The sequence below is a fragment of the Lepidochelys kempii genome, chromosome 5 (genome assembly GCF_965140285.1).
Source record: "Lepidochelys kempii isolate rLepKem1 chromosome 5, rLepKem1.hap1, whole genome shotgun sequence".
Lineage (NCBI taxonomy): Eukaryota > Metazoa > Chordata > Testudines > Cheloniidae > Lepidochelys > Lepidochelys kempii.
The window spans coordinates 77,377-90,702 of NC_136384.1; the positions used below are offsets into that span (position 1 = coordinate 77,377).

General features: G+C 44.0%; 1 protein-coding gene across 5 annotated transcripts in view; it reads left to right on the top strand.

The window, feature by feature from the left end:
- The window catches only part of LOC140911037 (myosin-IIIb), a 154,414-nt gene that overhangs the window by 77,271 nt on the left and 63,817 nt on the right, over window positions 1-13,326 (top strand). For all 5 annotated transcript variants that reach the window (XR_013635754.1, XR_013635755.1, XR_013635756.1 and 2 more), the window contains 2 exons: window positions 3,932-4,017; window positions 4,299-4,346. Coding sequence is in view for 2 of the 5 variants with exons in the window: in XM_078852684.1 (XP_078708810.1) it covers window positions 3,932-4,017; window positions 4,299-4,346 (134 nt within the window). In the remaining 3 variants the exon portion in view is untranslated. The remainder of the gene's footprint in view (window positions 1-3,931; window positions 4,018-4,298; window positions 4,347-13,326) is intronic.

Genomic DNA, 13,326 nt, shown 5'->3' on the forward strand with positions numbered 1-13,326 from the left:
ATGGGGAGTTTATAGAGGGAAAATAACATTTAATACTAAAATTTGGTGATCAAGAAAAAAAATTGAATACAGCCTGAATGCCCTAACACTTTAAGAACATAAGAATGGCCATACTGTGTCAGACCAAAGGTCCATCCAGCCCAGTATCCTGTCTGCCGACAGTGGCCAATGCCAGGTGCCCCAGAGGTAGTGAACCTAACAGGTAACGATCAAGTGATCTCTCTCCTGCCATCCATCTCCACCCTCTGACAAACAGAGGCTAGGGACACCATTCCTTACCCATCCTGGCTAATAGCCATTAATGGACTTAACCTCCATGAACTTATCTAGTTCTCTTTTAAACCCTGTTATAGTCCTAGCCTTCACAACCTCGTCAGGCAAGGAGTTCCCCAGGTTGACTGTGTGCTGTGTGAAGAACTTCCTTTTATTTGTTTTAAACCTGCTGCCCATTCATTTAATTTGGTGGCCCCTAGTTCTTATGGGAACAAGTAAATAACTTTTCTTTATTCACTTTCTCCGCACCACTCATGATTTTATAGACCTCTATCATGTCCACCCCTTAGTCTCCTCTTTTCCAAGCTGAAAAGTCCTAGTCTCTTTAATCTCTCCTCATATGGGACCCGTTCCAAACCCCTAATCATTTTAGTTGCCCTTCTCTGAATCTTTCCTAATGCTAGTATGTCTTTTTTGAGATGAGGAGACCACATATGTATGCAGTTATTCAAGATGTGAGTGCACCATGGATTTATATAAGGGCAATAAGAAGATATTCTCCGTTTTATTCTCTATCCCTTTTTTAATGATTCCTAACATCCTGTTTGCTTTTTTGACTGCCGCTGCACACTGCATGGATGTCTTCAAAGAACTATCCACGATAACTCCAAGATCTCTTTCCTGATTAGTTGTAGCTAAATTATCCCCCATCATATTGTATGTATAGTTGGGGTTATTTTTTCCAATGTGCTTTACTTTACATTTATCCACTGTGACAAAGTTCCTCCTCTGCCTTGGTGAGTCCTGCACTTATTGGCGGATTTCCTTGCCTCAGAGGTTCACGGCAGCCCTCAGTTTGGCCACTTTCGTGGCTCAAACCTGCCCTTCACTCAGTTAGCCTCATCACTGGCCAGCATGGGGAAAAGAAGAAGAACAATCCTTGCAGTCTCTGCTGATCCACCTAGTGGATCAGGGAACAGGCCAGAGACCTTCCCCTTTGGTGGAACTCACAGTCCAGTTCAACTCCTCCGGTATCAAGTAGGGAGGTATGGGGGGAACCCGGGCCCCCCCTCTACTCTGGGTTCCAGCCCAGGGTCCTGTGGATTGCAGCTGTCTACAGTGACTCCTGTAACAGCTGCGTGACAGCTACAACTCCCTGGGCTGCTTCCCCATGGTCTCGTCCCAACACCTTCTTTATTCTCACCACAAGCCCTTCCTCCTGAAGTCTGATAATGCTTGTACTTCTCAGTCTTCCAGTAGTATGCCTTCTCACTCTCAGCTTCTTGAGCCTCTTGCTCCCAGCTCCTCGCACGCACATCACAAACTGAAGTGAGCTCCTTTTTAAACCCAGGTACCCTGATTAGCCTGCCTTAATTGATTCTAGCAGCTTCTTGATTGGCTGCAGGTGTTCTAATCAGCCTGTCTACCTTAATTGTTTCCAGAAAGTTCCTGATTGTTCTGGAACCTTCCCTGTTACCTTACCCAGGGAAAAGGGACCTACTTAACCTGGGGCTAATATATCTGCCTTCTATCACTCTCCTGTAGCCATCCGGCCTGACCCTGTCACACCACATTAAATTTCATTTGCCATTTTGTTGCCCAATCACTTAGTTTTGTGAGATCTTTTTGAAGTTCTTCACAGTCTGCTTTGGTCTTAACTATCTTGAGCAGTTTAGTATCGTCTGCAAACTTTGCCACCTCACTGTTTACCCCTTTCTCCAGATCATTTATGAATAAGTTGAATAGGATTGTCCTATGACTGACCCTTGGGAACACCACTAGTTACCCCTCTCCATTCTGAAAATTTACCATTTATTCCTACCCTTTGTTCCCTGTCTTTTAACCAGTTCTCAATCCATGAAGGGATCTTCCCTCTTATTCCATGACAACTTAATTTACATAAGAGCCTTTGGTGAGTTTAGTAAGGCTTTTGACATAATCCCATGTAATATTCTTCTAAAAAAACCTAGGGAAATGGGTCTAGATAAAACTACTATAAGGTGGGTTCACAAGTGGTTGAAAGACTACACTCAGAGTGGTTATCAATAGTTCAATCAAACTGGGAGGATGTCTCAAGTGGGGTTCCATGGGAGTCAGTCCTGGGTCTGGTACTAGTCAATATTTTCATTAATGACTTGGATAATAGGAGAGTAAGCTTCTAAAATTTGTGGATGACACCAAGCTGGGAGGGGTTGCAAGAACTTTCAAGGACAGGATTAGAATTCCAAGTGACTTTGACAACCTGGAGAATAAGCCTGAAAGAAACACGATGAAATTCAACAAAGACAAGTGCAAAGTACTATATATCATGTTTACTGCTTACCCCTGTATCCACTAGGCTGGTAACCCTGCCAAAGAAGGAAATTAGGTTGGTTTGGCATGATATGTGTTTGAAAAATCCATTCTGGTTATTCCTTATAACACCTTTTTATAACTCAACATCCTGACAAATTGTTTAATACTTTTTTTCAGTATCTTTCCAGGTATTGAAGTTAGGCCAACTGGTCTGTAATTCCTTGGGTCCTCTCTGTTTCCATTTTTAAAGATAGGTGCTATGTTTGCCCTTCTCTGGACCTCAGCAATTCTCCAGGAGTTCCTGAAGATAATTTCTCATGTTCCAAGATTGCTTCTGCTAGTTCCTTAAGTACCTTAGGATGAATTTCATCAGGCCTTGCTGACCTCATTACCTTTGACTTGTCTAAATATTCTTTAGCCTCTTCTTTCCCTGTTTTGGCTTGCAATCCTTCCCCTTATTGTTAATATTAATTGTGTGGAGCATCTGGTCACCGTTAACCTGTTTAGTGAAGACTGAAGCAATATAGGGATTGAACGCATCAGTCTTCTTGATGTCCTATTTTTATTAGCTCTCCTTCCTGGGTAAGTAGAGGACCTACACTTTCCTTCATCTTTCTCTTGTTCCTAATGTATTTAAAGAACCTCTTCTTATTGCATTTGATGTCCTTTGCTAGGTATAACTCATTTGGTGATTTAGCCTTTCTGATTTTTTCCTATATGCTTACGCTATTATTTTGTTCTCCTCCTTAGCAGTTCATCCATGTTTCTGCTTTTTGTAGGATGCTTTTTTTATTTTTAGGTCATTCATTCAAGGTCTCCTGATGGAGCCACCTTGGTTTCTTCCTATTCTTCCTATTTTTCACATTGGGATAGTTTGCAGTTGTGTCTTTAATATTGTCTCCTTGAGAAAATGCCAGCTCTCCTGATCTCCTATATCCCTTAGATTTTCTTCCCATGGACCTTACCCTACCACTTTTCTGAATTTGTTGATGTCTGCTTTTTTGAAGTCTATTGTCCTTATTCAGCTGCTCTCACTTCTTCCTTTCTTTCAAATCATGAAATCTATGATTTCATGTTCACTTTCCCCCAGTTGCGTTCCACCTTCAAATTCACAGTCAGTTCCTCCCTGCTGGTCAAAATGAAGTATAAAAAGGCTGACCCACCTGGTTATTTTCTCCACTTTCTGAAACAAATTTGTCCCAAATACATTCCAAGAACTTATTGGAAATGTTGTTTTGCTGTATGACTTTTCCAACAGATGTCTCTAGATCAACCAGAAGTTATTGGTCTGGTTACAGGAATATCTGCATGAACTTCTTTGACCTATGCTGTGCCGGAGGCCAGACTTAGACGATCATAATCGTTCCTTCTGGCCGTAAAATCTGTTAACCTCTTTTTGAACCTTATTGTGCTCTCACCTCAGCTCAGGTACAATGGATTGCTGGAAACCATCCGGATTCGGCGAAACGGCTTTTCCTGGAGACCCTGTTTTGAGGAATTTGCAGAAAGGTTTGTTAAAATCATGAAATGTTGTTTGATGAAGATCGGTAGGGAAGTGATTCCAATAATGGGGTGAGGGAAATGCTATTCTGATCAACAGTGAGTGAAACGACCTGATTAAAAAGTGTGAAAAGGACCTAAGACTGTGGGTATGGTATGTGTGGTGCAGGAGGAGGAAGTGGACGGGTACTGATTTGCAGTCATCCTTGCTGTAATAGGGACACTGGATCAGCTCAGGGCATCAGAGATTTATATCTCCCTTGTTGTTAAATTTGGTTTGTTTCTGACAGATACCGAATTCTCCTAATTAAACCAGATGTCCCACTCACACAGGAAAGGTAAGAACCTTCCTCTCTGCTCCCTGTAGTCATGAGTAAAGAACAACACAGGAAATTTCTGAAGAGCAAAATTTGCTAAATCAACTTGATTGCTGTTGTGAAGGAATTGCAAACTGAATAGGTGAAGGGAGTAGCGTGGGAAGGGATCTTGCGATGAAGGGGCTATAAGTACCTAGACATAGTGATTTGGAGTTTGGTAAAAGCATTTGATACAGTTATGTATGGAACCTTTCTCCCTCAAATAATTCACATTGGCTTGGATAGGAACTCTGTCACATAGAGGAGAAAGAAAAAGGAGTACTTGTGGCACCTTAGAAACTAACCAATTTATTTGAGCATAAGCTCTCGTGAGCTACAGCTCACTTCATCGGATGCATACTGTGGAGAGTGAGTTTGTGTGTGTGTGGGGGGGGGAGGGTGTGAAAACCTGGATTTGTGCTGGAAATGGCCCAGCTTGATTATCATACACATTGTAAGGAGAATGATCACTTTAGATAAGCTATTACCAGCAGGAGAGTGGGGTGGGAGGAGGTATTGTTTCATGGTCTCTGTGTATATAATGTCTTCTGCAGTTTCCACAGTATGCATCCGATGAAGTGAGCTGTAGCTCACGAAAGCTTATGCTCAAATAAATTGGTTAGTCTCTAAGGTGCCACAAGTACTCTCTTTTTTCCTTTTGCGAATACAGACTAACACGGCTGTTACTCTGAAACATAGAGGAGAGACACCCAGCTGAAGGAGGAAACTGATAATGGGGCAGTGTCCAGCTCTGGTCGGTCTCCCTCCCTCCCCCCCCCCCCCAGTTCTTTATTGATGATCTGGTTTGTGGGTATGTGTGCTGCCTTCTTGCTTCCTACTCTCTATACTCAGTGGTCCAGTTCCTGTGTTTGTGCATGTATAACATTGGGTGTGTGCATCTACTCAGTGTCTGCTGCTAGTTATCTGCCATTCAGACTGTTATGTTTTGTTCAGACTTAACTGGTTCATGGCTATTACATGTTTTGTTTGACAACTTACCTGCGAGTCTTCCTTCATTTTTATTTTTTTTATTTTTTGCTGTTTTGGGATTGTCATTCTGGGGTGCATCTATGCATAACATTATGGCAATGAGTGCTTCTATTGTGTAACCCATGCTGCCTGTACATCCTTCTGTTGTTGAATGGTGATACTTTATTCAGAATTTCTGGAACTGTGTGCAGATCATGCAACTCTCCCATGCTGCTAGATTACCCCGGATGCAGAACTGCTTAGGCTGTTATCGCATTGATATTTATGATGGACTCCTGGAGCCCAAGTCCTCTTTTGATGCAGCTGTGCAGCATCTCAGTGAGTATTTTGACACTGGAGATTCTGTTCTGTTAAAGAGGAAAACAATTTTTTGAAGCTCATCAGCAGCCTAATGAAACCATATGTGAATTTATTTATGGTGGTTGACCCAGGACTGTGATTTTTGGGGATGTTATGATGATCATGCTCTTGGATATTTTTGTGGTTGGCATAGCCAATGACCACCTTGGTGAATGGTTACTGGTGCAAGATGCTAGAACCCTAACTTTTGATTCTGCAGTTACCAAGAGCAAGGCATATGAGGACTCAGGCTGAAAGAGGTTCTGTGTCTCAGACTGCTGCTACCTTTGTGTCTGTGCTTAAACTATTAGCTGCTCATTGTACTTCCATCACCCAGATTCAAACGATACTACATATTCCTGCTCCACAGCCTCAGCAGTGAAAATTGACTGTGTGGTAGTACAGATCACTTGGCCAATTTTTTTGCCTGCTTGGCTAGAACTGCTGAGTGCTGGGCTTGCAGAGAGAAAGGACATTTTAAGTTAGTGTGCCATTGTACACTGGTTCATGACAAGTGCAGAGTCCTAAACTTAGGAAAGAAGAATTCCATGCACCGCTACAGGCCTGGGACCAACTGGCTAAGCAGCAGTTCTGCAGAAAAGGACCTGGGGATTACAGTGGATGAGAAGCTGGATATGAGTCAGCAGGGTGCCCTCGTTGCCAAGAAGGCCAATGGCATTTTGGGCTGTATTAGTAGAAGCATTGCCAACAGATCGAGGGAAGTGATTATTCCCCTCTATTCGGTACTGGTGAGGCCACATCTGAAGTATTGCATCCAGTTTTGTTCCTCCCACTACAGAAAGGATGTGGAGAAATTGGAGAGAGTCCAGCGGAGGGCTACGAAAATGATTAGGGGGCTGGGGCACATGACTTACAAGGAGAGGCTGAGGGAACTCGTGTTGTTTAGTCTGCCGAAGAGAAGAATGAGGGGGGATTTGATAGCAGCCTTCAACTACCTGAAAGGAGGTTCCAAAGAGGATGGAGCTAGGCTGTTCTCAGTGGTGGCAGATGACAGAACAAGAAGTAATGGTCTCAAGTTGCAGTGGGGGAGGTCTAGTTTGGATATTAGGAAACACTATTTCACTAGAAGGGTGGTGAAGCACTGGAATGGGTTACCTAGGGAGGTGGTGGAATCTCCATCCTTAGGGGTTTTTAAGGCCTGGCTTGACAAAGCCTTGGCTGGGATGATTTAGTTGGTGTTGGTCCTGCTTTGAGCAGGGGATTGGACTAGATGACCTCCTGAGGTCTCTTCCAACCCTAATATTCTATGACAAGAAGAGGCCTGAAGTGCATATTGTCTAGGGAAGTCATGGAAGCTCTTTCACTGGAGGTTTTCAAAACAAGGCTGGGTAGCCAACTATCTTGGATGGCTTAGGCACAACAGATCCTGCATCTTGGCACGGGGTTAGACAAGATGGTCCTTTCTGACCCTGTGGTTCTATGATTCTGTATTGGGAAGGTGAAGCCACATGAGACCACCTTGTTGCCTTGAATACAATACAGGGACTCCAATGTTGCCTTTAATACAATCTTCTCATGTGGAAAGGCACTGGAACTGATCTCTCATATCATAGAAATTAATGGTACACTGCTGAGGTGCCTGGTGGATACAGGTGCTGCAGTTAACATTCTCCCTTTTGGGTCAGTTCATAATCTGGACATTTGCCCAACCACAGTGGTTATAAAAGCCTGGAATTTGTATTTGCAGACAGTGGGTGAAACTCTGTTCTGTGCTCTACAAAGGCATAGCCTTGACTGCAAAGTTTTATCTTGTTAAAGACGATGCTGTGAATGTTGTTCCATTATTGTCCTACGATTTGTGCTTACAATTTGGTATCATGCATGAGCTCTCACAGGATATCTCAGGTGTGGTTATGTCAGCTAGATTAGAAGGGGATACCCAATGTATCCTTCAGAGACGCCATGATTTGTTTAACAATGACAGTGTTCCATCCATGGGCTATGCATACTCTTTGCTGTTGGATTTGAACACCAAGCCCTTTGCACCCCGTGCATGAGATGTACCTCCTATACTTGTTGTCAAGATCTGAGCAGAACTGCAATGCATGAAAACTGATTATATCATTTGGGAGGTGAAAGGGCCTATGGATTGAAGCTTATCCACAGTGATAGTATACCAGAAGAATGGTGATATTCAATTTCACAGACTTTAGGGCTCTTAATAAATATGAGAAACGTGAGCAGTTTCAGTTGCCAGTCTTCAAAGAGGTGACCTGTTGGGTCAGTGGATCCCAGATTTTCTCTGTGTTGGATTACTGATCCGGTTATTGGAAAATACCTGTGTCTGGAAGTTTGCTTTCAGCATGCCATTAGGGAGGTACTGCTATCAATGACTCCCTTTTGGTTTAGTCTCTGCTCCTTGAAGTATTTGAGAGTGGTCTCTCAGCTCTTTGGTAATATCCAGCGTGCATGGTGCTATTTGGAAGACATTCTTGTCTTTGATAAGACCCTTCCTGAGCATAATGCTTATCTGGACCAGGTGCTAACCCGACTCCAACAAGCTGGCATAAAGTTGAATGTGGCCAGCTGCAGTTTTCAGAGTAACAGCCGTGTTAGTCTGTATTCGCAAAAAGAAAAGGAGTACTTGTGGCACCTTAGAGACTAACCAATTTATTTGAGCATGAGCTTTCGTGAGCTACAGCTCACTTCATCAGATGCATGCCGTGGAAACTGCAGCAGACTTTATATATACACAGAGAATATGAAAAAATACCTCCTCCCACCCCATTGTCCAGCTGGTAATAGCTTATCTAAAGTGATCATCAGGTGGGCCATTTCCAGCACAAATCCAGGTTTTCTCACCCTCCACCCCCCCACACAAATTCACTCTCCTGCTGGTGATAGCCCATCCAAAGTGACAACTCTTTACACAATGTGCATGATAATAAAGTTGCAGTTTTGTGAAAGATGCTGTAGAGTTTCTGTGGCATTCTCTGTCAGCTGATGGTGTGCAACTGACATCTGAATGGCTACAAGCTGTAGCTTCGCTACCGAAACATACAGATTGTAGCGGTTTACGTTCATTCCTTGGCCTAGTAAAAGAAGTAGGTGGCTGTGTTCTGCCCAATTTTAGTACCCTTGCCAAGCTGCTGAGAGATCTAATCAAGGGACGGTTAGTTTGGACTAAAGAGACAAAACAGATCTCTTTCTCATTTTGATCCAAGGAAGCCCATAGTGATTCAAATTGATGTATGCAATCAGGGTCTGGGCACAGTTCTGTTCTAGGTGGGATGGCCAGTTATATACTAATCCCGTACTCTCACCGTGACAGAAGCAAAGTATTCCCAGATTGAGCTAGAGTTCTTGGTGATGGTTTTTGCTATTGTACACTTCAAAGTCTATTTACTGGGAAAACATTTTACTTTAGAAACTGATTTGCCTATTTTGGGCCTCTGTCATAAGGCTGTTGATATGCTGAACATGAGGCTGCAGCAGTGGGTTATCGGTTGCAGCAATATGACTGGTTTTCATTTGGTACAAAGATCTAATTTACTTATTGATACTCTTTCAAGAAATTCTGATGGGTTGGCACCCTTGTGTGCAGAAATGGCAAGGTACGTGTTATGCTTTTTACTGAACAGCTTGCCAGTTGACTTAAGGCAGACTGCTGCTCTTCAAGATGCTGAACTGTGCAAGGTGATACATGCTGTACAAACGGGTTGGATAGACCCATTTCTTAAGAGAATTTTGTCTATATTCTACAAAATTTTGTTCTGAGCTCACAGTGAAAACATGTGCTACTCAACATATCCTATGCAGAGGAGCACGGATGATCATCCCAGCCTCATTTGACATGCAGTCCTGGATGTGACTCATGAAGGACATTTGGGAGTTATGAAGACGAAGGTGATTCTGTGTAGTTATGCTTGGTAGCTAGGGCTGCACTCAGACATTGAGCATCATGCAAAGGCATATTCAGCCTTCACAGTGCATAGAACTTACTGCTCCTCCAGCCCCTTTGATAATCGTAGCCATAGATAGACCATGGCAGAGAATTGCAGTGGATATTCCTGGCCCCTTGATTGCAGTGCATGGCTACGTGCTATTGAGTGTTATAGGCTGTTACTCACATTACTTCTTTGCATTCATAATTTCACAAGGCTCCTCAAAGAAACTCATCTCTTGCTTAACCACTTTGTGATGTTTGGCCTACCAGAGAGCCTTCTTTCAGAAAATGGGACTGGGGGGGGTTCCCCTGGAGTGCTACCTGGAACTGGGGTACCACTGAGCCTCCCTGACCCACCAGCCTGGGCTCCCTTTACACTGTATTGCTGTGACCAGCCTGCCAAGGCCTCTCCCAGGCTCCAGCACGCATACAGGTAGGGATACACCCGGCTGCAGAACATACAAATGCTCTGCATGGGGAAGCTACAGCTAAAGAACAGCCCAGCTACTCAATTACACTGCAGAGCGGGGAGTGCAAACCCAAAATTATACCATCTTGCACTGTACAGAGATCTGTACAGTATACGCTCATGAAATTTGCCTCCTCCCTCAGTGTGGAGAAAGATATGCAACAGCCTTCTGCCCAAGTTATGATTCCCACACACTGGTTTTAGACAAAGCAAAAATAAGTTTATTAACTGCAAAAGATAGATTTTAAGTGATTATAAGGGATAGCAAACAGATCAACGCAGATTACCTAGTAAATAAACAAAACCCTAAACTGAGCTTAACATACTAGATAGGTAGGATATGATTTAGCAAATTCTCACACTCGATGATTCAAGCAGGCTGCAGAGATTCTTAAGGGGCCACCCACAGTTGCTTACAGCTTAAAAACCCCAGGTGTTCCTTTCACAGGCTAAAACTCCCCTTTAGCTTGGGTCCAGCACTTCCCAACAGTTCAGTCCTTGTTCCTCAGGTGTTTTTCAGGAGTCGCCTTTGGGTGGGGAGTCAGTGAAGAACATGATTTTGGCAATTAATTGATCTTTAAATATTCATGGTAAATAGGCCCAATGGCCTGTGATGGGATGTTAGATGGGATGGGATCTGAGTTACCCAGGAAAGAATTTTCTGTAGTATCTGGCTGGTGAATCTTGCCCATATGCTCAGGGTTTAGCTGATCACCATATTTGGGGTGGGGAAGGAATTTTCCTCCAGGGCAGATTGGAAGAGGCCCTGGAGGTTTTTCACCTTCCTCTGTAGCATGGGACATGGGTCACTTGCTGGAGGATTCTCTGCTCCTTGAAGTCTTTAAACCACGATTTGAGGATTTCAATAGCTCAGACATAGGTGAGAGGTTTTTCGCAGGAGTGGGTGGGTGAGATTCTGTGGCCTGTGTTGTGCAGGAGCTCAGACTAGATGATCATAATGGTCACTTCTGACCTTAATATCTATGAATCTGTGAAGAGCCACGATGATGTTACTCACCTGCCTTAACTAGCTTTTGCATATGGCAGGAACCCTTTGTCTCCAAGCTTCGTTCCCATGCCAATCAGTGGAAAAACACTGGTATTCCAAGATGGAGTCCAGTACCAGGTGACCTGGTCACATGACCGTGTAGGGTCCTAGCAGCCACGAATCTGCCTTTGTCTTCACAAACAAGGTCAGCTCCCAGACTACTGCACTGGGCAGCACAGCATGGGGAGGAGGTGACCAGCCCTCTGTGGAGAAAGAAGTGGTTCGGTACTATTTAGAAAACCTGGACGAGCACAAGTCCATGGGGCTAGATGCGCTGCATCCGAGAGTGCTAAAGGAATTGGCAGATGTGATTGCAGAGCTATTGGCCATTATCTTTGAAAACTCATGGAGATTGGGGGAGGTCCTGGATGACTGGAAAAAGGCTAATGTAGTGCCCATCTTTAAAAAAGGGAAGGAGGAGGATTCGGGAACTACAGGCCAGTCAGCCTCACCTCAGTCCCTGGAAAAATCATGGAGCAGGTCCTCAAGGAATCAGTTCTGAAGCACTTAGAGGAGAGGAAAGTAATCAGGAACAGTCAGCATGGATTCACCAAGGGCAAGTCATGCCTGACTAATCTAATTGCCTTCTATGACGAGATAACTCGTTCTGTGGATGAGGGGAAAGCAGTGGACGTGTTATTCCTTGACTTTAACAAAGCTTTTGACATGATCTCCCACAGTATTCTTGCCAGCAAGTTAAAGAAGTATGGGCTGGATGAATGGACTATAAGGTGGATAGTAAGCTGGCTAGATCGTCGGGCTCAACGGGTAGTGATCAATGGCTCCATGTCTAGTTGGCAGCCGGTATCAAGTGGAGTGCCCCAAAGGTCGGTCCTGGGGCCGGTTTTGTTCAATATCTTCATAAATGACCTGGAGGATGGCGTGGATTGCACCCTCTGCAAGTCTGCAGATGACATTAAACTGGGAGGAGAGGTAGATATGCTGGAGAGTAGGGATAGGATACAGAGGGACCTAGACAAATTTAAGCATGAGGCCAAAAGTAATCGGAAGAGGTTCAGGACAAGTGCAGAGTCCTGCACTTAAGACGGAAGAACCCAATGCACAGCTACAGACTAGGGACCGAATGGCTAGGCAGCAGTTCTGCAGAAAAGGACCTAGGGGTTACAGTGCATGAGAAGCTGGATAGGAGTCAACAGTGTGCCCTTGTTGCCAAGAAGGCCAATGGCATTTTGGGATGTATAAGTAGGGGCATTGCCAGCAGATCGAGGGACGTGATCGTTCCCCTCTATTCGACATTGGTGAGGCCTCATCTCGAGTACTGTGTCCAGTTTTGGGCCCCGCGCTACAAGAAGGATGTGGAAAAATTGGAAAGCGTCCAGCGGAGGGCAACAAAAATGATTAGAGGGCTGGAACGCATGACTTATGAGGAGAGGCTGAGGGAACTGGGATTGTTTAGTCTGCAGAAGAGAAGAATGAGGGGGGATTTGATAGCTGCTTTCAACTCCCTGAAAGGGGGTTCCAAAGAGGATGGATCTAGACTGTTCTCAGTGGTAGCAGATGACAGAACAAGGAGTAATGGTTTCAAGTTGCAGTGGGGGAGGTTTAGATTGGATATTAGGAAAAACTTTTTCACTAGGAGGGTGGTGAAGCACTGGAATGGGTTACCTAGGGAGGTGGTGGAATCTCCTTCCTTAGAAGTTTTTAAGGTCAGGCTTGAGTAAGCCCTGTCTGGGATGATTTAGATGGGGATTGGTCCTGCTTTGAGCAGGGGGTTGGACTAGATGACCTCCTGAGGTCCCTTCGAACCCTGATATTCTATGATTCTATGAGTCAGAGCCTGTTTACAGCATCCTCTGGAAGGCTCCGGGGTGGGAGATAAGCTTTTCCTAAGGCCTATTGTTCTCCCTAATGGTTCATTAACTTGAATGGGCCCTTCCCAGCCAGCCATCTAGACTGATTGCATTCTGCCTAGTAGGTGTTCCCCATTTGTAAACACATTTGTAATAGTTACATAGACAACGTTTCTAACTTAGATACAAAAATGATACATGTATACAAATAGGATAATCTTATTCAGTAAATCAGAACCTTTCCAGTGATATCTGACATGATCTATCTTGCATAAAATACATTATGGTTATGTCATAATCATATAATTATAATATTACCGTGAAGAATATGGGATGCAGTGTCACAGGGACTTGTTTTGTATCAAGAGAGTTTTGAAGGCTTTCTGATGAGTATTGGT